Source organism: Arachis hypogaea, chromosome 3 (genome assembly GCF_003086295.3).
Source record: "Arachis hypogaea cultivar Tifrunner chromosome 3, arahy.Tifrunner.gnm2.J5K5, whole genome shotgun sequence".
NCBI classification, from domain to species: Eukaryota; Viridiplantae; Streptophyta; class Magnoliopsida; order Fabales; family Fabaceae; genus Arachis; species Arachis hypogaea.
Window position 1 is genome coordinate 59282807 of NC_092038.1, and position 25750 is coordinate 59308556.

Consider the following 25750-nt stretch of genomic DNA (forward strand, 5'->3'; position numbering starts at 1 on the left):
AAAGGTGAGATAGAATTAAAATTAAAATTTAAAACAATTAATTAATTAAAAAAAAGAATTTTTGAAAAAGAGGGAGGTATTTTCGAAAATTAGAGAGAGAAAAGTTGTTAGGTGGTTTTGAAAAAGATAAGAAACAAACAAAAAGTCAAATAGTTAGTTGAAAAAGATTTGAAAATCAAATTCGAAAAGATAAGAAGATAAGAAGATAAGAAGATAAGAAGTTAGAAAAGATATTTTAAAATCAAAATTTTTGAAAAAAAGATAAAATTTTGAAAAAAGATATGATATAAAAGATAAAATAAAAAGATATGATTAAAAAGATATGGTTAGAAAAGATTTAATTTTTAAAATTAAAATTAATTACTTAAATAACAAGAAACTAAAAGATAAGATTCTAGAATTTTAAAGATTGAACATTTCTTAACAAGAAAGTAACAAACTTCAAATTTTTGAATCAATCATATTAATTGTTAGCATAATTTTCGAAAATAAAGATAAAATTAAGAAAAAGATTTTTGAAAAAGATTTTAAAGGATTTTCATAAATTAATAAGAAAAATGAAAAAGATTTAATTTTTGAAAAAGTTTTGAAAAGATAAGATTTTTAAAATTTGAAAATTTGACTTGACTTACAAGAAACAACTAATTTTAAAAATTTTTTACTATGTCAACTCAAATTTTCGAGATTTTGAGAGAAAAAAGGAAAAGATATTTTTTTGATTTTTGAATTTTTAATTATGAGAGAGAAAAACATAATTATGACCCAAAACATGAAAATTTTGGATCAAAACATATGATGCATGCAAGAACACTATGAATGTCAAGATGAACACAAAGAACATTTTGAAGATCATGATGAACATCAAGAACATATTTTTGAAAAATTTTTGATGCAAAGAAAACATGCAAGACACCAAACTTAGAAATCTTTAATGCATGGACACTATGAATGCAAAAATGCATATGAAAAATAATAAAAGACACAAAACAAGAAAACATCAAGATCAAACAAGAAGACTTACCAAGAACAACTTGAAGATCATGAAGAACACCATGAATGCATGAATTTTCGAAAAATAATGCATACATTTTTAAAAACATGCAATTGGCACCAAACTTAAAAATTGACTCATGACTTAAACAAGAAACACAAAATATTTTTGGTTTTTATGATTTTATAATTTTTTTTGGATTTTCTTTTAATTTTTTTTTGAAAAAACATATAGAAAAAAAGAAAATAAGAAATCCAAAATTTTTAAGAAGAATTCCAGGAATCTTTCAATATTAGCCTAAAGCTCCAATCCAAGGGTTGGGCATGGCTTAATAGCCATCCAGCTTTAGAAGATATAAATCAGGCATGTAACAACTGATATTCCAATTAACTTGCCTCTATGCTGATGGTTTTGAAGCCTCAATCCAATTGAGTTAGACATGGCTTTACAGCCAGCCAAGCTTCAACATACTTTATGAAACACTAGAATTCATTCTTAAAAATTTTGAATAATTTTTCGAAAACAAATAAAAAAATTTTGAAAAATATTTTTGAAAACTTTTTGAAAAGAAAAATGAAAAGAAAATTACCTAATCTGAGCAACAAGACAAACTGTCAGTTGTCCATTCTCGAACAATCCCCGGCAACGCTACCAAAAACTTGGTGGACGAAATTGTGATTCATACTTAAATTGTTGTTCGAAATTGATTGTCCCAGGTAATGGCCCCAAAAACTTGCTGCTCAATACCATGGTCTAAACATAATTTCACAATTTCGCTCAACTAACCAGCAAGTGCACTGGGTCGTCCAAGTAATACCTTACGTGAGTAAGGGTCGATCCCACGGAGATTGTTGGTATGAAGCAAGCTATAGTCATCTTGTAAATCTCAATTAGGCGGATAGTAAATGTTATGGAGTTTTTGAATAATAAATAAAATAGAAAATAAAGATAGAGTTACTCATGTAATTCAATGGTGGGAATTTCAGATAAGTGTGTGGAGGTGCTTGTCCCTATTGGATCTCTGCTTTCCTACTGTCTTCATTCAATCCTTCTTATTCCTTTCCATGGCAAGCTGTATGTAGGGCATCCACGTTGTCAATGGCTACATCCCATCCTCTCAGTGCAAAAGGTCCAAATGCTCCGTCACGGCACGGCTAATCATCTGCCGGTTCTCGATCATGTTGGAATAGAATCCCTTGATTCTTTTGTATTTGTCATCAAGCCCAACAATCGTGAGTTTGAAGCTCGTCACAGTCATTCAATCCCTGAATCCTACTCGGACTACCACAGACAAGGTTTAGACTTTCCGGATTCTCATGAATACCGCCATCAATCTAGCTTATACCACGAAGATTTTGATTAAGGAATCCAAGAGATATGCGCCCGGTCTAAGGTAGAACGGAAGTGGTTGTCAGTCACACGTTCATAGGTGAGAATGATGATGAGTGTCATAGATCATCACATTTATCATGTTGAAGTGCAACGAATATCTTAGAATAAGAACAAGCGGAATTGAATAGAAAATAGTAGTAATTGCATTGAAACTCGAGGTACAGCAGAGCTCCACACCCTTAATCTATAGTGTGTAGAAACTCCACCGTTGAAAATAATAAGTTATAGAGGTCCAGGCATGGCCGAATGGCCAGCCCCCATGAATGATCAATAGTCTCCTAAGATGAATAATGAAATAAAACTGAGAAAAAAGATATCTAATACAATAGTAAAATATCCTATTTATACTAGACTAGCTACTAGGGTTTATAGAAATAAGTAATTGATGCAGAAATCCACTTTCGGGGCCCACTTGGTGTGTGCTTGGGCTGAGCTTGAGCTTTACACGAGATGAGGCTTCTATTGGAGTTGAACGCCAAGTTGTAACGTGTTTTTGGCGTTCAACTCTGGTTCGTGACGTGTTTCTGGCGTTTGACTCCAGAATGCAGCAGGGAACTGGTGTTGAGCGCCAGTTTATGTCGTCTAATCTCGAATAAAGTATGGACTATTATATATTTCTGGAAAGCTCGGGATGTCTAATTTTCAACTCCATTGAGAGCGCGCCATTTGGAGTTCTGTAGCTCCAGAAAATCCATTTCGAGTGCAGGTAGGTCAGAATCCAACAACATCAGCAGTCCTTTGTCAGCCTTTTATCAGAGTTTTGCTCAGGTCCCTCAATTTCAGCCAGAAATTACCTGAAATCACAGAAAAACACACAAACTCATAAAGTCCAGAAATGTGAATTTAGCACAAAAACTAATGAAAACATCCCTAAAAGTAGCTAGATCCTATTAAAAACTACCTAAAAACAATGCCAAAAAGCGTATAAATTATCCGCTCATCACTCCCACCTAGCACTTTCATTTATTGTCCTTAAGTTGGACTTATGGGGAGCTCTCCATCAAGGTGGCTTGTGCTTGAATCCATCCTTGAACATCCACCAATGCTTGGACTTCCATTGTGCTTCATCATTCAAAGTTACTATCTCCAAGCTTTGATAGAGTTCTTCACAAACCATGGGCTCCCAAAGTCGATCCTTCTTTTGTAATCCGGGATCCCACACTTTGTTTTCACAACCGTCTTTGAGTTGATCACAGTAAGTTCCTCCGGGTGGCAAGCAAAATGAGTTCTCACCAAGGCACCAAACTATCCTCCTAGACCCATCCACTAGAGCACTAGTCCAACCTTTGCTCCTTGAAGCTTCAACCATAATGAGCCTAGACTTACAACGCCAACCACTAAACATCCTCCTTTTACGCTCAACACCACAAAGTGCCCTAAGTTGGCCATCCGTCTCAAGCAAACCAAATTCAAATGGGATAATAAAGCTAAGAGTTAGAAGTTTTATCCACTCGAATGAAGGATTTGATGGCAACCTAGGTGGAAGAGTTCCCAATGATCTTGACAAGGCACGCTCTACTCCCGTCCATCCTCTCCTAGAGGCTTCCACCATTTGGTAAGGTTCTTCAAGCTTTACCTCTTGCCAAGCTTCCTCAAGTTCAAGTTCTTCTTCACCAATCTCCTCTAGCTCTTCCTCATCACTCAAATCATAATAGGAGGTTGAGTAAAATCGACATCATCATCAATTCCATGTATAGTGGAGAAGGATTCCACAAACTCAAAAGGATCATATGTTGATTCAGAATCATCATAAATAGGAGGGCATATTGATTGGAACACTTCTTTCAATTCTTCAATCACCTTGTGCCTTGGAGGTTGTGCACTATTCTCCACAACATCAACTTCAAACTCCATGGAAGAAGGCTCTTCAATTTGTGATTCCTCTATGTACTCAACATATCCTAAGGTGCCAACTACTACTTCCTTTGGTTCAATCATCTCTACCTTCTCCTCTTGTTGCACTTCTTGCTTTAACTCTTCTTCTCCACCTTGAAGCTCCAATTTCACTCCCTTACTAAGCTTTTTGGTTGCTTCTCCACATTCAACAATGGGAGTGCCTTGATTGTGGAAGCTTAGGCAAGATGAGACTATGTTGCTAATGGCTTCTACCATTATAGTCATCTTAGCTGCTAGCTCCTTAAACTTCTTTTCATCCTCCTCTTGAGGAATTAGATAACTCAAGAGTCACTAATCACTCTACCAAAGCCAAGAGGAACAAAATCTATACTAAAATCCAACCAAGCATTTCATCAAACACTTGAATACATAAAAGGATAGCATAGTAAAATTGCAAGAAAAGTAAATCTACACTACTCAATTGCAAGGAATTAAACAACAACAAATCAAATGAACACAATTATTATGAATTACCTCTAATTGAATTGAAAGAGAATAGGAGGAACAAAAGTAGATCTACAACAAAGTATAAGAGCAACATAAATGAAATTACAACAAAAGAATAGAGGAAGATGAATGTAACAACAAAGAATTGAAAGGTAGGAGTAGAAGAAAGCAAAGATTAAAACCTAGATCTAAGAACTAATCCTAATCCTAATCTTAGAGAGAAGTGAGAGCTTCTCTCTCTAGAAACTAACTCTAACTACTTCTAAAACTAAATTATGACTAATGATTAAAGTATGTTGATTCCCCTTCAATCCTTGGCTTAAATAGCATCAGAAATGAGTTGGATTGGGCCCACAAGGCTTCTAAAATCGCTGGCCATGAGTTGCATTAAGTGGATCATGTGCCACCATCGGTGCGTCCGCGTACTGTGCGCGTGCGCGCCCCTATGCGCGATGCAACTATGGCAAATCTTATATTGTTTCGAAGCCCTGGATGTTAGCTTTCCAACCCAACTGGAACCGCATCATTTGGACCTCTGTAGCTCAAGTTATGGTCAATTAAGTGCGAAGAGGTCAGGCTTGATAGCTTTTTGGTTCCATCATTTCTTCATGAGTTCTCCAACTTTACATGCTTTTTCTTCATTCCCTTAATCCAATCTTTGCCTCCTAAATCTGAAATCACTTAACAAACATATCAAGGCATCTAATGGAATCAAGGTAAATTACATTTAGCTATTTTAAGACCTAAAAAGCATGTTTTCACTCTTAAGCACAATTAATGGAGAATATCAAAATCATGCTATTTCATTGAATAAATATGGGTGAAAGGTGATAAAATCCCCAAAAATCAATACAAGATAAACCCTACAAATGGGATGTATCAACCTCCCCACACTTAAACCAAGCATGTCGTCATGCTTAAGCCAATAGAGAAACAAAGGGTATCAACATTTATTCCCTGTAAATAAACTATATGCAACGTAAACTATATGCAACTATCTAAATGGATGCAACTAAATGTAAAATGGTTTTACCTACTTGGTTAAAAATAAATCAATCCTCCAAGTCATACATGCACAAGTAGGGCCAAGATCATATAACGATTCATGAATCCTACCAATTCGAATATCAAAATGAAGTTCAAGTAGACTTGCGAGAAGAACACTCATGAAAGCCGGAAATCAAGGAATTGAGCATCGAACCCTCACCGGAAGTGTTTGCACTCTAGTCGCTCAAGTGTGTAGGGTCGATTCTCTCAATTCTCTCCTAATCATGCTTTCCAAGATTTGTTTTTCCTCTAACAATCAACAATTATTCGATGCATGCATACAATTATCATGAGGTCTTTTCTTTAGGTTGTAATGGGGTTAGGATTAAGGTAGGATGCATATTTGGTCAAGTGAGCTTGATTTTTGAATCCTTGATAGGCTTAGACTTCCCACCTAACCTATGACATCCTATACAATTAAGTTCTAACCTAACTACCCATTCTTCACTTTTCCACATACTCATGCATTCTCTTTTCATTTCACAACACATATGCATTGACTTTTATTTGAGCTTTACTTTGGGGCATTTTGTCCCCTTTTTTATTTCTTTCTTTTTCTTTTTTTTCTTTTTTTCTATATTTTTTTTCTTTTCCATATTTTTTTTCTTTTTCTTTTCTTTTTCTCATTTTTTTATATACAAGAGCATCAATGCATAAGGTTTTACATTGGATTAATACATGAGTATGTACCCAATTCCCAATATTTACACTAATAATACAAAACTACCCTTTTATTCACCCAATGTCCCAAGGTTCCCACACTTGAATGATACTCACATACACTAACCTAAGCCAATCAAAGATCCAAATTAAGGACATTTATTGTTTTTTTTTTTTTGCTTTAAGGCTTGTAATGTGCTAAATTAAGAACAAAGTGGGTTAAGCGTATGCTCAAATTGGCTAACAATGGATGATAAAAGGTAAGGCCATTTGGGTAATTGAGCTAAATGAAATGATGGCCTCAATCATATAAATGCATGAATACACAAAATAATTGACATAAAGAATCAAACAAATCAAAGATTACAATCATAGAAAGAGAATAATGCACACAAGAAGGAAAAATAAGTGGTTATAAGATGTAACCACGCAATTAGGCTCAAATCTCACATGCTTGTGTTCTTAGCTCAAAAACCATGTTCCAAAATATATTCTTTCAAGCAAGTTCCACAAATTTTCTTTTTCAAATTGGTAGGGTGCCCTAAAACAGTTTCTTGGAAAGGAAATCATCACCCTAACCAAGTAGTCCTAACAAAAAAAAGAAGTGGTAAAAATATGTACAAATTCTAACTAACATGCAACCTATCATGCAATGCAATAACTAATCTAACAAAGAAAACTAAGAATTGGTGTTGGACAAGGAAATTGTTACCCACGGAGATCGGTCAACGACCTCCCCACACTTGAGGATTGCACCGTCCTCGGTGCATGCAAAGAAGAGCAGGGTGGACGGGTTGCTACAATTGATGAGTTCCTCAAACGGTTGTGCGGATGACTTGTTTGTTGTCCCATTTAAAAGCTTTTCCTTTCTCCCTCCTTGGTGGCCAACCTAAAAGGATAGAAAAGGAAAGGAATATTAAGCCTATGACAAAGATATCAAAGCAAATAGAACATAGGCAGGGGTTAATGCCAAGTAGGAGTATGGTTCTCTACTACATGGTAGCTACAACATGTAGAGGAGGAAACAATAAGAGAAAATGGCATATCAAGAGGCACCAAAATAATACAAGGAATCCTCAACAATTGAGTAAGAAGATGCAACACCATTATTAAAATGACTAAAAAAAACGAAAACATGCTACAAAAACTAAATGAAAATGGGAAGAGTAGAAGTATGCGAATGTGATAAGCAAAAGAAAATGGAAGGGGAGAAAAAAAACTCTTTTTTTTACCGACGCGTGTGCGTCATGCACGTTTACGCGTCAATGGGCAAATTGGTTGAAGGATGCGTACGCGCCGGGTGCGCGCACGCATGCGTCGAGTTAGGCCGGAGGCATAGTGTCGGCCCAAGTTTGGCACAACTCTCGGGTAAAAGTACCGGGGGTGCAGATTGTGCAATCGACGCGCGCGCACAGTGTGCACGCGCGTGCATTGCGAATTTAAGATCATGTGCGCGTATGCGCCAGGTGCGCGCACGCGTACACAGACTTGTGCCTTAGGCCCAATGTTCGCACAGTGCGAGCCTAATTCTCGGGTTTTTGGCTGGGGTCAAATTTTTGCATCCACGCGTACGCGTACAGTGCGCGTCCGCGTGGATGGTCGAAAAATGCTCATGTGCGTGTACGTGTTATGTGCGCGCACGCGTGGATGGTGTTCTGTTTTTCAAAAAAAAAATTCTAAGTTCTTGCACCAATCCAAGCCTTTCAATCCCCCAAACAGCTACCAAAACACCCTAAAACCTTATTTAGCATATTATACTTCTAACTAAACTTAACAAACCAATAAAAACATGAAATTAAACTAATTCTACCAATATGTACAAAGAAAGAAAATGAAAAGATGTTACCATGGTGGGGTGTCTCCCACCTAGCACTTTTGTTTATTGTCCTTAAGTTAGACTTATGGGGAGCTCCTCTCAAGGTGGCTTGTGCTTGTACTCATCTTGGAACTCCCACCAATGCTTGGTTCTCCATTGTTCCCCAACATTCTTCATGGATTGAGCCAAGTGTTGATGGAGTTCTTCACAAGCTTGGGGCTCCAAAAGTTGATCATCGTTTTCTAATCCGGGGTCCCACACTTTATCTTCACACCCGTCTTGAAGTTGATCATCATTATTGGTCCAACCGGGTGGTGAGTAGGGTGAATTCTCTATATAGTGGCCAACAATCCTCCTAGACCCATCTATTTGAGCACTATTCCCACCTTTGTATTCAACTCTTGAAGTATCAACCAAAATGAGCCTTGATTTACAACGCCAACCACAAAACATCTTTCGCTTACGCTTCATCCCACAAAGCATCCGAAGTTGCCCATCCGTTTCAAGCAAGTCATACTCAAGTGGGACAATAAAGTTAATAGAAATGAATTTTACCCACTCAAGTGAAGGAGTAGATGACAACCTAGGCAAAGATGCTTCCAACGATCTTGACAAAGCGTATTCCACTCCATCCTTCTATTTCTAAGGACTTCCACCTCTTCACAAGATTTCTCTAATTCAATCCTTTGTTCATTAATACTATCTAAGCCTTTTCCCTTAATCAAACTATAATTGGGAGGGTGAAAGAAGTTTACCTCCACAACATTTTCAAATGCACCAGGAGAAGGTTTTTCATGCTCAAAGGATTCTTCACCACTAAGACTTGATGCTTGATCTTCATCACCAAGGGAACTCAATTCTTTCTCTATCCCATCCAAGTCTTCATATGGAATATGCCTTGGAAGGTGTGCACTTTCCTCCCTAGTATCAATTTCAATCATCTTAGAGGGGTTTTCTTCAACTATATGTTCCCATGGAGGCTCTGCATCTCCTAAGTCTTCTACCACTTCTTCCTTGTCTTCAACAATTAAAGCTTCCTCCAATTGTTCCAATACAAAGCAACTTCCTTCATTTCCCACTGAAGTTTCCAATCTCTCCTTCATGCTATGCTCTTCATTCGATTCTCCACATGTAGCCGTGGGAGTTCCTTGAGTGTTCAAGCATTGGGAGGCTAATTGATTTGTTACCGCATCCAAGGCGGCCATGAAATTTTGCACATCCATTTTCATCTCTTCTTGGCCTTGAACAAGAACACCAAGGATTTTATCCATTAGAGATTGGGGTGGGTGGAAGGGTTCATCATTTTGGGGAAAGGGTTCATAATAGGAAGGTAGTTCTTCTTGGTAGAGTTGTGGTGGTTCAATATTCTCTACTCTTTCCACTTGTTGCACAACACACTCCATGGTTGCTTGAAATTGATCCAATGCTTCCTTGAGATGATCCCTTGACTCTTGTTCCTCTTGGATAATATGATTAGGATCATGTGGCTCTTGGATCGATGGATATGAGTATTCTTCCATGGGAAGTTGTGGTGAAAAGTAGTATTCATCTTGTGGTTGAAAAATTTCATTTATTGGAGGTGGTTCATCTTGGTAATAATATGGACGGGGTGGCTCTTGAAAATATTGATGTTGGAGTGGTGGTGGCTCTATGTGTGGTTCATATGGCTCATATGGTTGTTGGAATGGTGGATATGGATTAGGGTCATATGACGGTGGTTGGTAAGAAAGGGCTTTGGCTTGTGAGTATGGTTGAGAGTTATGTTGAGGGTATGGTTCATAGGCATATGGTGGTGGTTCTTGAAAGTCATAAGGAGATTCACCATAGCCATTGGATTGATATGCATCATAGAATGGCTCTTCTTCATAGTGCATTGGTGGGGGTTGTTGCCATGAAGATTGATCATATGCGCATTGCTCCTCCCACCTTTGATTGTCCCATCCTTGATACACATCCTCATTGAAGTTCTCATTTCCTACAACATAGTTGTAATTACACTCATAGCCAAAGTGAGAATTCATGGTAGCAAGAGAAAATAAAAATCAAAAGCTAATAAAAAACAAGAGAAACAAAACTCTACAACTAGCAATTAAAGCAAAAAGCAAGATATTCACACTATTCACATATATACAATAACCAATAACATAACACCATTGCAACTCCCCGGCAACGGCGCCATTTTTGATGATTGGATTTTTTACGGTTTAGAATTTCACTAATGAATTCTCGTTGTAAAGTATAGTTTCTAAACCAAACAATAATCCTTTCATACAAAAAGTTGTTTGTCACTAGTACAAACCCCTAAAATTTAAAAACTGAAGTATTAGACCTCGGGTTGTTCTCCCTAGGAATTACAATAAAATGTCTTGTTATTGGTTGTGAGTTATATTTGGGGTTTTTAAGATTTTAGACAAGAAATATAAATGGCAAAGAAAATAAACTAACAACTAGCAAAGCTCTTGGCAAGATATGAGTACTAGAAGTCCTATCCTAGTTATCCTCCTCAATTGTGATGACAAATTATCCATTGCTCCCACTTAGTTAACCATGGAGAAAAGTCAAGTGGATGAATCAATTTGATTCCTCAAGTCCTGATCAACTCCTAAAGGAAATACTAGCTTTAGAGGCATTCAAATCAATTAGCAACTTCTAATTGTCAATCAACAAGGGAATTAGATAACTCAAGAGTCACTAATTACTCTACCTAGGCCAAGAGGAACAAAACCTACACTAAAATCCAACCAAGCATTTCATCAAATACTTGGAAGGCATATAAGGAAAGCATAGTAAATTGATAACAAGAATAAAATCTAACAACAATTATTGCAAAGAAATGAACAACAATAATCAAGGAAATCACAATTATCATGAATTACCTCAAATTACATTATTGAAAGAAAACAAACGAACAACAATCTATCCAAAACAAAATGAAGAATTATAATTATTAAAGCCCATAACTAGAAAGAGGAAGAGGGGAAGATTAAGACTTGATAAAAGAAAAGTGAATCAAAGCATGAATTAAACCTAGATCTAAGAAGAGAGATTAACCTAAACCTAATCCTAATTCTAGAGAGAAGTGGGAGCTTCTCTCTCTAAAACTAACTAATCCTAATCCTAATGATGCCAGAAATGATTCCCAGATTGTCTTCCCCTTTAATCCTTGATCCTTTTATTCCTTTCTATCAGCAATTGGCGCCAAAATGGGTTCAGAAACCCTTCCAAATCGCCAGGCACGTGTTGCTTTAATGAAGTCATGTGCCGACTTCGACGCGTGCGCGCACGGTACGCGTGCGCGCCCCTAGCCGATTCTGCAATGTGCGCGCGAGCGCTTTGTGCGCGTGCGCGTGCTTGGCTGATTTCACTTCTTTGACTTTTCATGCTTCTCTCTACTTGTATGCTTCCTTCCTTGCTCCCTTTGATCCATGCCTAGCCTATTTCAATCCTGGAATTACTAGCAAACACATCAAGGCATCTTATGGGATCAAAGTGGAATTAGAATTCATCAAAATAAGGCTTAAAAAGCATGTTTTTACACTTAAGCACGAATACGGGAGAGATTACAAAACCATGCTAATTCATAGGTTAAATGCGAGAAAAGGTCATCAAAATACTCTAAATTCAATACAAGATAAACCGTCAACTTGGGGTTTATCAGGAGTTCCAAGATGAATTCAAGCACAAGCCACCTTGAGAGGAGCTCCCCATAAGTCCAACTTAAGGACAATAAACAAAAGTGCTAGGTGGGAGACATTAGTGACTTTCTTAGTGAATTTCTTCTTCTCTTCATCTTCTCTTTGATTTGCTAGAAGGAATTTTGTTCTTCATGCTTAGTGTTCAATCATCTTGAAAAAGATGTTGAATGCAAAGTGGGTTTCATGGGAACCTTGGAAAAGGAAACAGAAAACCATGCTAGAAATCCCTTCTCACACTTGAGTAGGATCTGGGTTTTGGTGTTTGGATATGGTGACCTATAATCCTCCCTCTACCTGGACCTACAAGGATGTGTGGTATAATCAGAGACCAAGCATATCTCTCTTCATTTGCAATTAGACCAAGGAATTGGGTATTGATCAAGATCTGAGAGATTGAGTTGCCAAGGGATTGTGGCTCAATCAATCATGATTGCCAAGAGGTCAACGAGTTGCATGATTGAAGAGGATATAAGCTGGATTTAATCCAAAGAGACAATATCTCCTGATCTCAATGAATTTCCCCATTCTTATCTCTACCATTCTTTTATAGCTTTCATTTACATTCTGCAAATTCCCACTCCCTTTTACATTCTTGCCATTTCTATTTCTGCACCTTATTGCTTTCCTTTATTCTTTCGTCATTTATGTTTCTGCCATTTATAATTCCGCACTCACAACTTATTCTGTTTAAACTTGACTAATTCACTAATTAATTAAAATTGTTTAAATCTACCAATCTCTGTGGATACGATTCCACTCCCATGTGGATTATTACTTGACGATAATTTTGGTACAGATTCATCAATTTTATTGGGAGGGGAGTGAATCCAGACTCATCAACGCTGATAATTACAATTATGCCATCCCAAAACACCGCTTTCCAAACGCACAACAACATCCAGAGCCTCTGACAACCCAATTGGAGTCTCTGTTCCGTTCTTGTTCTGATTCCTCTCTGCTTCCACAGGTCAAGCAAATTCATGTTCGGGTCACTGTTTGTGGAAAGAGTGATATCAATGTGTTGGGTTCAAGAATTGCAGGGCTGTATGTTCTTTGTAGTAGCATCAGGGATGCTAGGAACTTGTTTTTCAGGCTTGAGTTGGGCTATGCACTTCCCTGGAATTGGATGATAAGAGAGTTTGTGATGTTGGGGTGGCATGATTTTGCATTGTTGTTTTACTTCATGATGTTTGGTAGTGGAGTCTCACCTGATAAATACACTTTCCCTTACATTATAAAAGCTTGTGGTGGTTCAAATAATGTTGCATTGGGTAAGATGGTGCATAACACAATTCGGTCAATCGGGATCGATGTGGACTTGTTTGTTGGTAGTGCCTTGATCAAGTTGTATGCAGATAATGGGTGTATTTGTGATGCAAGGCAAGTGTTCGATGAATTGTCTGTAAGAGACTGCGTTTTGTGGAATGTCATGCTAAATGGTTATGTAACTAGCGGTGATTTTAACAATGCAATAGAAACTTTTCAGGAAATGAGGAATTGTTATATCAAGCCCAATTCAGTAACTTTTACTTGTATGTTATCATTATGCTCTACAAGAGGGATGTTTTATGTTGGTACTCAGCTTCATGGTCTTGTTATTGGTAGTGGGTTCCAGCATGATTCGCAGGTAGCAAACACACTACTTTCCATGTATTCCAAATGTGGTAACCTTGTTGATGCACGTAGGTTATTTGATTCAATGCCACAGACTGATACAGTTACTTGGAATAGGTTGATTGCTGGATATGTGCAAAATGGATTGGCAGGCCTTAACTTTATTTAATGCAATGATCTCTGCTAGTGTCAAACCAGATTTGATCACTTTTGCAAGTTTCCTTCCTTCTATTGTTGAATCTGGTAGTAGTAGTACCAAACATTGTAAAGAAATTCATGGTTATATAGTCCGGCACAGGATTCCTTTTGATGTTTATTTAAAGAGTTCACTTATTGACGTATACTTAAAGAATAGGGACATGGATACGGCATGCAAGATTTTCCAGCAGAATACTTCAGTTGATGTTGCAGTTTGTACAGCTATGATCTCGGGCTATGTACTTAATGGTCTGTATATTGATGTTATAGATTTTTTAGGTGGTTAGTTCAGGAGGGAATGGTGCCTAATTGCCTGACCATGGCTGCTGGTTTGCCGGCATGTGCTGCTTCGGCTTCTCTGAGATTAGGGAAAGAATTACATTGTGTCATTCTGAAAAATCAACTTGATAGTGTGCTTCATGTGGGGTCTGCCATCACAGATATGTATTCAAAATGTGGAAGACTAGATCTTGCATATCAATTTTTCAGAAGGATGCCTGAAAGAGATAGTGTATGTTGGAACTCAATGATTGCAAGCTTCTCACAGAATGGTAAACCAGAAATGGCTATTAATATTTTTCGTGGAATGGGAAGGAGTGGAACCAAGTTTGATTCCGTGAGCCTATCATCTGTGCTTTCTGCAAGTGCAAATATACCGGCACTCTATTCTGGGAAAGAGATGCACGGCTTTGTGATAAGAAATGCATTTACTTCTGACACTATTGTTGCAAGTGCACTGATAGACATGTATTCTAAATGTGGAAAATTAGCCATGGCTCAGTATGTGTTTGACCTGATGTACTGGAAGGAATGAAATTTCATGGAATAGCATCATTGCTGCATATGGAAACCATGGTCGCCCCAGGGAATGTCTCGAGCTATTCCATGAAATGTTAAAAGCCGAGATTCACCCGGATCACGTTACTTTCCTTGTTATAATATCTGCTTGTGCTCATGCTGGCCTAGTTGATGAAGGCATATCATATTTCCGTTGCATGACTGAAAGTTATGGGATTTGTGCTAAGATGGAGCACTATGCATGCATGGTAGATTTGTATGGCCGAGCTGGTCGTTTGCACGAGGCATTCGATACTATAAAGAGCATGCCGCTTGCTCCGGACGCAGGTGTTTGGGGGACACTACTAGGAGCTTGTCGGGTTCATGGCAATGTTGAGTTGGCCAGACTAGCTTCCGAACATCTTCTGGAGTTAGACCCCCAAAATTCGGGGTACTATGTATTGCTTTCGAATGTACATGCCGGTGCAGGGGAGTGGTCAGATGTTCTTAAGATTCGAAGTCGAATGAAGGAAAAAGGAGTTCAGAAAATATGCGGATACAGCTGGATTGATGTGAATGGCAGCACCCATATGTTTTCTGCTGCTGATGGTAGTCACCCACAATCTTTTGAGATCTATTTGATTCTGGAGAGTCTTCTCCTTGAGTTAAAAAAACAGGGTTATGTTCCTCAACCATACCTTCTACTGCATCCACAAGTCGTTGTAAAAACTTGAATGGAAACAACTAATGTCTATATTCCAAGCATCACCAAGAGCAAAAGTTTTGTTCTATGTAATCCATATTATTATAAAAATGGTGTATACTAAATATTAGCCACCAATTTTGTATTCTTTCATGCTGATAATGGAAAATTAAAACTAGTGATCATCAATTCAATTTTTTTGTAGTCCCAAAATTGGACTAATTTGTATTCTTTCATGCTGATATTTGAAAATTGAAACTAGTGATCATCAATTCAATTTTGTTTGTCGTCCCAACAATACCACTTCATGTGGTTATTACTAAAGTATTATCACTCCATTACGAGTTACATCTTTTGGGTTGTTTTTTATTTCATTTTTTTTTCTTATTTTATATTTTATATTTTTATCGATTAGTTTAGAAGACGCGATACCCTCCAGAGAGAGTAACTACAAAGTCAGAGGGTTATACATGGAGATAACACAATAGCAAACAAAAGGATCTAAAGCAACAATACCTTGACAAACAAACACAAATTGCCAATCAAACAAGTCTCTCAAAAACACCTTGTTAGCTTTGAATGTTTCTTGAATTTTGATTATTAACAAACATGAATATATTTAAAAATTTTATTAATCTTCATCTAACCTTTTGCTAAAGTGTTTAAAAAAGTACTAGTGATCGTTTGATTTAAGGTTAAGAAATACATTCTAAAAAATTATATTTCTGAAAATATTATGTTTGGAAATCTTTACTGGAGTTTTTAATAAAATTTCCACCGACAGAACAAATGTATCATCTTCGTGAGAAGTTAAATAGTGCAACATCAACAATCACTTTCTTATTAAAAAATAATCACTAATACCACTAATTCTTTTAGTATAAATTTAATTTATCTAATGGTATTTAAACCAAATTAACAGTATTTTAACAAAGTATAAACTCTAACACAGATTATTTTAACACTAATCCTATGTCGCATATTACAGTCATGTCAAACTTGTAACGGACACATCAGTCGACGGTCATTATAGTTTATAGGACAAAATGGACGAGGAAGAACCCAAATTTCTTGTATTTTAAGAAGTGATAGACCTTTTTGTATTTTTTGATTAGGAAACAATTTGTTTCTCCAACAAAAGATTAAAGATTTATTTGTCCTTTTCTTGAAATAATAAAATTTAAAGACAACACTTACAACAAATAACATACTTATTCACCCATGAATGAACCACAGAGGCAACTAATTGCAGAGTAGTCAGATAAAATAATTGAGAGAGAAAATGGAGTGAAGTTTGAGAGAAAAGGAAAACGAGAGAATGAAAAGGAAGAGAAGTTCAGAACTTATGAAGAGACATGGACTAGGAAGATACAAACAAGCATAGCATATTTTATAAGGATTAAGGAAACGGCACACAAGGAATGCATCCAATGTAGACACATCAACCTATTAAGTGTAAGTTGAATTAAGGAAATTCTGAAAGAGTAGCAACATTGTATATGTGTCGATAAATACCACAAAAGAGTCCACTAATGATTTGGGGCGCCATATTGAGTTAAATGCCTCTGCCCTACGTTTTTAGCACAAAAGTTGTTTGAATTATGACCAGAAGCTTAAGGTGGTGACGTTATTTTATTTTTTCATGTACCATTTCATTCTCTCTATGCAGCTACTTTAAAATTGACTTAAAATTAACTCAAACTAAGATCATAAATCCGATTAGTAATTTTTTTTTATTCAGATACTTTATATTTAATGCTTAGACTTGGTCAACTGAGTTAGACACTAATCACTATTTTACGAGGCTTTGCCATCAAAATAATAATAATAATAATAATAATAATAATAATAATAATAATAATAATAATAATAATAATAATAATAATCTCATGCTGATGTAAAACCAAAAAGAGAGATTCAAAATAAGAAAATAAACAATTCAAACGATGTTCCAAAATGAATACAGTTTAATTTTTCTATTATAATCTGGTGATACAGTAGATCCTCTTGAGCAAGAAAATGGGTACAAAGAATGAACACTACATGTAAACTACAAAACTATAAACAGAAAAGGAAGTAATTAATGTCCTAGAATCCAGTTCAAAACTATGTGAATAGAGTGACAACGTCTCTACGGTATCCTCTTACAATTAAAATCCTCGGTATATTTTCCAGCAACATATCCATGTACTCCATATAGAAATATGCTGGGTGGTTCAGTGGAGGTGGAGGCAAACTTACCAAAACAACAGCAGCCATTCTTGAGTACCTCAACATTATTGAATTGAGCTTAAGCGTTGTGAACAGGAACTTCTCGACCTGCTGCTCATTCACAACTGCGCGCTTACCATCTGCCATTAGAGGGGTGCCATCTTTCTTTGCTGCTGCCTTCATTTTGTTTAGATAATCATCAATTCTTTGTTGAGCACCTTTAAATGCATCGTGTGACTCATCCTGGGGAGACCCACCATTTTCTTGTGAAGAAATGGGAATGACAAAGACTTCTGCTTGCATCCGAAGATCATAAAGGAATTTTCTCACATCAGCTTTCAGCACTTCTGCATCTGCATCCTCTTCTGCAATGCAGAAAACCTGAATTTTGCAACTCTCAAAGCTGTCCTTGGTAAGAAGCAGCTGAGAGAGCAGCAGCATGAGACCACCATCTCTCACAATCCAGTAGAGGTCAATCGTGCCGTACTGCTTCTGGTACTCATTGGGCCACTCATCAAGACCCTTCACTATGACTACCGCCTTGTTTGCAACAATGCAGTCATTAATTATCCCAACAAATGTCTTGGGGATTTCTGTTAAGTTCTCCCGACGCCAGATCTCTGGGTAGCGCATCACCACAATGTTTGGCTTGAGATTCCCAAGGCCCATTGTCTGCACGATACCACGAAAGCCTTCAGACATATTAGGGGCGACAACAATCTCAGCCACACCTTCACAATTCTTGTAATTAATGTAGGTACTGAGCTGTTTACAAGCAGTCTTGGCATCTTCAGCACATTCATGGTAGTCACCATCCAGTATAGAGACAAATATAGACATTCCTCGACCTTTCTTCTTCATACAGTTAGCAAAATCTGCAAGTTTGGGATGACATGGAACATTTTCTGGTAGTTGACCCCAGGGCCGGCAAAACACGAGTGGAATTGGATACCAATTCTTTGGGTGTACTTGGTTTTCTACGGACATTACAAATTAAGTTAATAGATAGAAATTGTTTTGGGCATACTTGGTTTTCTACAAAAAATATACTATACATAAAGCAACTGACATTAAATTTCGTCATAGATAGAGTTGGTAAAGAGAAGCAATGCAAAAGGATTAAACTTGAAGCCTAAATATCAACCTTAATAGATTATTCTGTACACAGAAAGTTCATTAATGTTGTCATTGAATTGAAAAAACTTAATGAGAATACTTAAAGTATGAAATTATCCATGAACACAAAGTTCAGTGAACAACTTAATTCCCAATTAATAAATTATAGCTATTTTGTTTTTCTTGAGTGAAGTATCAATTATGCATGATAAATCACGTCAATGACAAAATTATCCATGTCAGAACAAAAAGTGTTGATTTTGTCTGCAACATGAAGTTTCGTGGGCTATTTTCCTCAAGGATTTTAATTATTTTTTTCATTGAAAAATTTTTCAGAGACAGATTTTCATGGGTAATTTGGTCCTTCGTTCTTTAGTCGTTTTCTTGAAAGCTCTCAAGGACCTTAAGAGTAATATTTCTTTTTTCTCCAACCAATAATGCCTTGATGCCAGGATCAACAACATTAATGCATAATATATTGTATCATATTATCTAGTTGACTGAATTTGAAAGGTATATACCTCCTAGTGATCGAAGGCTCCGAAGTGCTAGTTGGAAATATGCACTTTTGAAACCATCTCCCCAGTCGCCAGCCTTTCCTTTGAGGCCCACATACTTATATATAAGACTTGCAAGGGCCAAAGCCACCACAGTGAATGACCACGAGATCAGGAACATAATCACTGCATTGGAAACAAGGAAAAAATGATCATTGCAAAATTGAGTGTTAACATGAAAACACACATAAGCAGCAGAAGAAGTAAGTATAAAATGGTTCATAGAAAGCTATAGTCACAGGCTAAACTTTTTTACTCTTCCATAAAGACCCACGTAATTTTGGTATTTATAAGAAATGAGAGAACCTTTGATGATCTTTGTGTATTTCTCTTAGTGGCATGCCCCTTTGGCCTCTACATCTAGATATGAACCACTAGAATACGTTATATAAACTTAGAAGGAGGCTTTCTTTCCCAAGAGTTTGACTATATATATATAGATCATCCTTTGTTTTATCATCACCAACTTGAGCCATGTCTATCTCCATGTGAGTGATACGATTAAGATTATCATGACAGAACTTAGCAGACATTTTTGAACCAAAGACGGGCAAATTCATATCTTCATGTTATAAATGTGGCTCAGTCTGTGTCTGCTATTGCTATTTGAAAAAGATAGTATTCACTGAACTGGACATATTGTAAACCTATTCATAAACATGTCCCAAATGTCAAAGCTTCACACAGGAGAATCCAAACCACAGTGAATTTGCGGGATATTGGAAATCAAACATCTATTGCTACAAGAATGCTCAATTATTTTCTAATCTAAAATCTAAATCTCAATGCGATAGCAACTGGAATGTTATGGTTCGCAGTTTCAAATTATGAATATCAAAGAAGCACTAGGGCAAGGAATATAATACTACTAATGTAATACACAGCCATTTCCCAACCCAAATTATATGCAGCTATAACACGGTAAACTGGTGTTCTACCATCTATGCTGTTTCACAAATGGTGCGTTGAGGGCACTCTATCACATTCAAAGCTTTAATTTCAGCGTTATATCTTTACCACAGTTGCAAACCCCCGCATCCCCACCTCGCCACAACACAAAAAAAGAAAAAGAAAATAAAAGACAGAGAAAGAAAGAAGGGAGAGGGAAGCATGCATAAAGCAGAAAAAATAATTGAAACAACCAAGATGCGGCCAAATAGAAGCAAAATGAATCCGCTGATAGACAATAATGACAAATATGCACAAAAAAGCCACCATACCAATGCAAAGTAATGCTCCAACAAGAGAGAGAAACCAATGATGAAATTTCCAACGAGGTCGCCAACTAGGAGCATCTAGAAGATCAAGAAGGAAGCAGGACAAGTTGACACCCGTATAACACAGAAGGAAAAACATAGTTATAGTTGGAGTGATAAGATCCAGATTCCCAATAATGACACACACACCACATAGGATAGCAGTGAAAAGGGTAGCAGCATAAGGCTCACTGCCATCTGCAACTTTAAAGTAGCGCAGAATAGGTAAAATATCATCATTGGCTATTGCTGCAAGCAGACGTGGGGCACCGGTCAGACTCTGAAGAGCAGCACCCAAAGTTGAAAGAATAATCCCAATTTTAATTAGTGAAGGGAAAGGCCAGGCAACTGTAGCCGTTAGTAGCCTGCAATAAATCTCCATATCAAAAACAGATGAAGTAAATTGAAAATATTTAAGGGGTTTATCCATTCAAAAAAAGTGAATAAAAGAGTTTCTTCTGACATGGATGCCCAAAACTCACAATAATTAAAAACCATGATGAATTACATATTTTTCATAAGTTGACTACCAAAGGTAATCAAATAGGATCCTCTTTTTAAAGGGACTTCTTGGTGCACATCTATGTTGCATGGGGTATGAGCATCAACTTTTCAAAATAAACTGTAAATTTTCACCTACTAAAACATGTTCCATGTGAAATCAAACACAGGGTTTGAAAATGGTTGTTTTCTTTAAACAAAGATTAAAAAACAATGAAAAAAGTGATAAAGGGTTTGAAAATAGTTGCTTTCTTTGAAAGCATAGATTAAGGGAAAAAAATTTAAAGAACACTCCAAAAACGATGGAAAACTTGTGCCAAGTTGTTTAAATTGTACCCAAACCATACTTAGCTCGTTTATTTTGTAGGAAACTTTCTATTTTTTTTTTTTTTATCTATTTTTGTTCTTTGCATACCTGCATGTACCCATCACACGCTTGTACCCGGTATGGGTACGCTTCAAGTTTGCACATACCTGTGCAACGTAGGTACACACAGGCCTAGGTCTTTTGAGTTTATTCTAATCTTTTTCTTTCTCAGCAGAAGTCCAGATCAGTCCATTCAATTTTTCTCATCATTTCAAATACATCCTCTTTCAAGAGGAAACAATTATACAAAGAAGTTTCAGACCAAAAATTACCTGTCTGTTAAAAGCTTCTCTCTGGTGGCAACAGCGCCAAAAAATAACACAGAAATAAAATACAGAGAAGTAGTAATAAGTGTTGCAGATAATGTCCCAATAGGAATTGATCGCTGAGTATCTTTTAGAGAAGCTGATCTATTAGAACCTGCCATTATTCCTGTCACAGCTGGGAAAAGAGGCCTACTAATGAACTGGGAAGCAAAGAATATAATTAGAAAAATTGAAAAGTCATTCCAATATCATAAACTAGAAAATGCTTAAACATATTGGTCCCTCAGGATCCTGCATTAAATGTGAAATAATTTTAACTTTATCAATTATAGTGATAAATAATCTTAAATAGTGAAAATTTTTCTAAATCTTTCTCCTGCAGCCCATGCTGATTGGGACCACAGAACTGGTTTGCAACTGACAGCAACTTATAAAATCTAGTTTCATATCATCAGTAAAATGTTGGGCTTGATGGCATATACTTAATATAAAAGTTACAATATAATTATGGAATAGGAGCTAAGGGCTACCTATTTCAGCTCTATTTCAAGCTTCGATATTTCATCTTCAATGGACAGAAGTTTTAAAACCCTGGTGAGGATTTTTATATTTCAATCCTATGTAAATCTTTCTCTTGATTTACCTGGTTCCTCATAATAGAGTTGAACAAATTTAAGCAACGTCCTTGAGGGCTTATTAACAACAAAGGCATTGGAAAGATGGGGAAATTAGATTTTAGGATGTCTGCCCTCTTGTTTTGCAGTTATTGCTTACCATTATCTCTCACCATTTTTATTCTAAACTTCAATGGTAGAGAGGTCAATGAATTAGAGTCTCACCTTCCTTTGTTTAACCCTATTCACCTATCTAAATCTAAATCTTCCGTCAAAGTCATTTTTTTGGGACCATTGTTCCTAATTGAATAAACATTAATAACATTGTTTGACCCCATTCTGTTTAATGTTCAATTTAGATTCCACATCATTGGCTTGCCTTCATTTGCAGTTCCCTACTGCAAGATCTATATAGATCAAGCTTTCTGGTAGATTCGGTAAATTGTGGAATTGCCCTGTCAACAAGTAGTTTTTTTTCACTAAATTCAGATATTTTGGTCCAAGTAATGCAATATCCTGCTGCAGACGTCAATTTTTGCAGTGCTCGTGTATTTTTTGGAAAGGAAAGAACCCACTGGCTGAAAAGCACTAACAGAGAACTCCTTACTTCCAACCTCATCGAGAATCTTTAGGCCTCAAGCAAATCAAATTAATTAAATAAAATTAAAACCATTCTCCTGTCTAATTTAAAAATCCTGCGTCATTAAGTTAATATATCAGCCAATGAAGAACAGGGTAACATATGAAGATTAAGTATAATGAATCCATACTATTGCTACTAAGGACTTGTTAGGCACTGCATGCTTGTCAAGTCAATTTTTATTTATACTTTTAAATGGATTTTGGTTGAGTTTTTTTTTTTTTAATTCGAAACATAACAAATAAAAGAAGATACGAAGATGCAACGATAATGTAAAGTCTGTGGAGGAAAGAAAAATAACTACTAAAAGCAGTTATACATGATATAAGGGTAAAAGTAGTAAAAATTTGGAGACCAAATCAATTACTTTTTGGTATCCTCATTATATATATTGTATATAAAAGATATAGATATAGAGACATTTCATAAAATGTATTGTACAGTATTGCCTAATAATAGAGTAAGCTAAAGAGAGGTTCTAGAAGTGTCTAGAAAAGTCTAGAGAAGTCAGAATCAGTTAGATTCAGTTAGTGCAGGAAGATCAGAACCTGCTAGAATATGTTAGAATGAATAACTAACTTAAGTGTAAGCTCTCTGTATCCTCACTGTATATAAGGCCATGAGCTTAGGGCCCATTTGGAAAGCTTCAAAAGTTACTTTTTTGAGCTTTTGACTTATGAAAAGTAGTAGTATTAATATCTAGTGCAATTTTCAAAACCAAATTGTAGCTTTCTAAGAAGTTATTTAAGTGCTTATGGAAAAGTTAAAAAAAATTACTTCTCTCATAATAAAAGCTTTTAATCACATTTCTTTTAAAATAAACACTTTTAGAACTGAAAAACCAAATACAAAATAACTTATTTATAAACTGCTTTTAATATAAGCATTTATTGTTTAAGCTATTTTTTCAAAAAAGAGCTTAATTAAGCTGTTTACTCAAATTGGGCCTTAGTGTTATTACACATAAAGACATAACACTCATTCTCATTTTCTTTCCCGATCTCTTTCTCATTCTCTCAACTTCATCAAACTTTATCACCTAAAATTAAAGCATTTTGCCCCCACATCATTCATCGACAGATTTAAGATGCATGCACAATCATTGTAAGTTATATTGGTAAAATAGGGCAAATGAATGTAAACGAATGAGAAAGACCTACTTGAAATTCCAGCTTACATGGCCATCAGTTTCTGGGATTCCAGCATCATTAGTTTTTTGATAATCTGAACTCCAATTATCTTTAATTGTCTCCCAACTCAAACCAGTAAATCCCTCTGAATCAAACATGGATAAAGGGGGAAAAATATGTGAACAAAAAACATTTGTAAATACACATTTATAAGCAAAAAATGTCTTTCCTATTTTTTAAAAAAATAAATAAATAAGCCCTCAACACTCATCATCAAGGGATTGCAAGCAATGTGGGTTCTACAAGTTGATAAGTAAATTCAGTATTGAATGCAAAAGAAAAATGAAGAAAAAAAAGAACCCTATTGACTCTTATTTCCCTACTTCCCTATTATTTAATTGATTTTTCACTCTCACTCCTTCAAGAAAAGGAGAGAAGCATAGTTGATTAGTTGGTTTCCTTGATTTTCTTTATGTGCTATAAAGCTTTTGACAATGTAGCATGACTTGTCACGTCAGAACCTTTAGGGTACCAGATTCTTCAAATAACCACAAGTGAAGACAGAACACTTTAATCTCTCATTCAGGAATAAGAACCAATTCTGAAAAGAAAGATCCTAATTTTTAAACCAAATATCAAGGTTGAGAATCTATTAGCAATTTCTATATTATAAATGAGGACAATGTCAATGTCTGTAACTTTACTAAACAGTTCACGACCCTTTTGTTATGAAATTTTAACATGTTTATTAGGGCCTTGCCACTGATTATGATTCACTTTTTGTCAAAAAAATAAAAGAACAAACAAACATTGTTGTGGTATGTGTTACAGCAGCACAATTCTAGACATGAACCATTTCTATTTTAACCCACGCAACTTTGCCAGTCAATTCAAAAACTGCTAAAGTCTAGATTGTCTTCAAAGCCTACTGTTGACATGAACAATTTCTATTCTTTTTCTATGCAACTTTGCCAGTCACTTAAAAGATACTAATGTCTATATTCAAGGCCATCCTAAAATGGAAGCCTCGACTTGATTACAGCTATTCCACAGTAACAATTTATAATTACTCAGAATGCATCAAATCAAAATTTCAGTCATGTTTATAGATAAGATGAAATACAAGTCAAATAATGTAAAATTAGTTGCATAATATTATATCAAAAAATTTAGTAACAAATGTAATCTAGAACAAATATTCCAGATCCAGTCGGAAAAGTTACAAATCTTTATGCATGAGTTGATATTCTGGAATATTTGGTTATGCTCTTGTCAGATAATGGTTCTCTTTAAATTGATAAATCAGAATTCAAATAATTCATTGCATTTTATCCTTTTGATAACAGTTAAAGAGACAGAAGTTTTACCCCATTGATAAACTAAAACAGTTTTCATTAGAGTTAGGCTACTTCTACCACACTCTGTATTGAAGTATAATATATGTTCCAAATCTTAATCTCTCACTCAACCCAAAAAAGAACTTCATAAAAAAAAGAAACAGAAAGAGAAATTCCATGAGTGCAACTTGTTCTGAAAAAACAAGTGTTACTGTTCAGTGCAGGGAAAAGGTACATGTGGCATGAGCATTAGATGAACTAAACATGATCCTTTATAATGACAAACTGATGACTTAGAAAAAAAGAACAAACTAAGTTTACCTCTTAGCCCATAAAATAGCATTGTAAAACAGGAACAGAGAAATGCAGGTGCAACCCCGATTTATATTTTACTCCTCCAAATACAATAAAGCATAAAAGAAATGGTCACAACAATCCATAAATTTGCAGATCATTGAGAACTTGGAGCTATCTATGGTGTCCACTGCAGACCATTAACATGGCTGACAGTCTCTGCCA

At 36.0% G+C, this 25750-nt stretch overlaps 3 protein-coding genes across 3 annotated transcripts; 2 read left to right on the top strand and 1 right to left on the bottom strand.

The window, feature by feature from the left end:
* Positions 1-9747: 9747 nt before the first annotated feature.
* Positions 9748-13727, top strand: LOC140183494 (pentatricopeptide repeat-containing protein At4g21300-like). Its single transcript, XM_072231942.1, has 2 exons — positions 9748-9780; positions 12912-13727. The coding sequence occupies exons 1-2, from the start codon at positions 9748-9750 to the stop codon at positions 13725-13727; spliced, it is 849 nt and encodes a 282-aa protein (XP_072088043.1).
* A 348-nt stretch (positions 13728-14075) lies between these two features.
* Positions 14076-15267, top strand: LOC140183495 (pentatricopeptide repeat-containing protein At4g21300-like). Its single transcript, XM_072231943.1, has 2 exons — positions 14076-14536; positions 14586-15267. Exons 1-2 carry the CDS (start codon positions 14076-14078, stop codon positions 15265-15267), a joined length of 1143 nt encoding a protein of 380 aa, XP_072088044.1.
* Positions 15268-17183: 1916 nt separating this feature from the next.
* LOC112790641 (cation-chloride cotransporter 1-like) lies at positions 17184-24067 on the bottom strand. The gene is given in 6 exon segments (XM_072233033.1): positions 17184-18424; positions 19085-19246; positions 20341-20741; positions 21517-21694; positions 21697-21710; positions 23925-24067. Coding segments are annotated over 6 exon segments (1965 nt in total). The 5' UTR covers positions 24053-24067; the 3' UTR covers positions 17184-17342.
* Positions 24068-25750: the final 1683 nt, after the last annotated feature.

Excerpts from the sequence above, each read along its gene's own strand:
- LOC140183494 (XM_072231942.1), top strand. The coding sequence starts at position 9,748 with ATGGATATGAGTATTCTTCCATGGGAAGTTGTG. Across the intron at positions 9,781-12,911 it reads TTCTTCCATGGGAAGTTGTG|GTCAAGCAAATTCATGTTCG; the intron begins GTGAAAAGTAGT and ends CTGCTTCCACAG.
- LOC140183495 (XM_072231943.1), top strand. The coding sequence starts at position 14,076 with ATGGCTGCTGGTTTGCCGGCATGTGCTGCTTCGGCTTCTCTGAGATTA. Across the intron at positions 14,537-14,585 it reads GGAAAATTAGCCATGGCTCA|CATCATTGCTGCATATGGAA; the intron begins GTATGTGTTTGA and ends TTCATGGAATAG.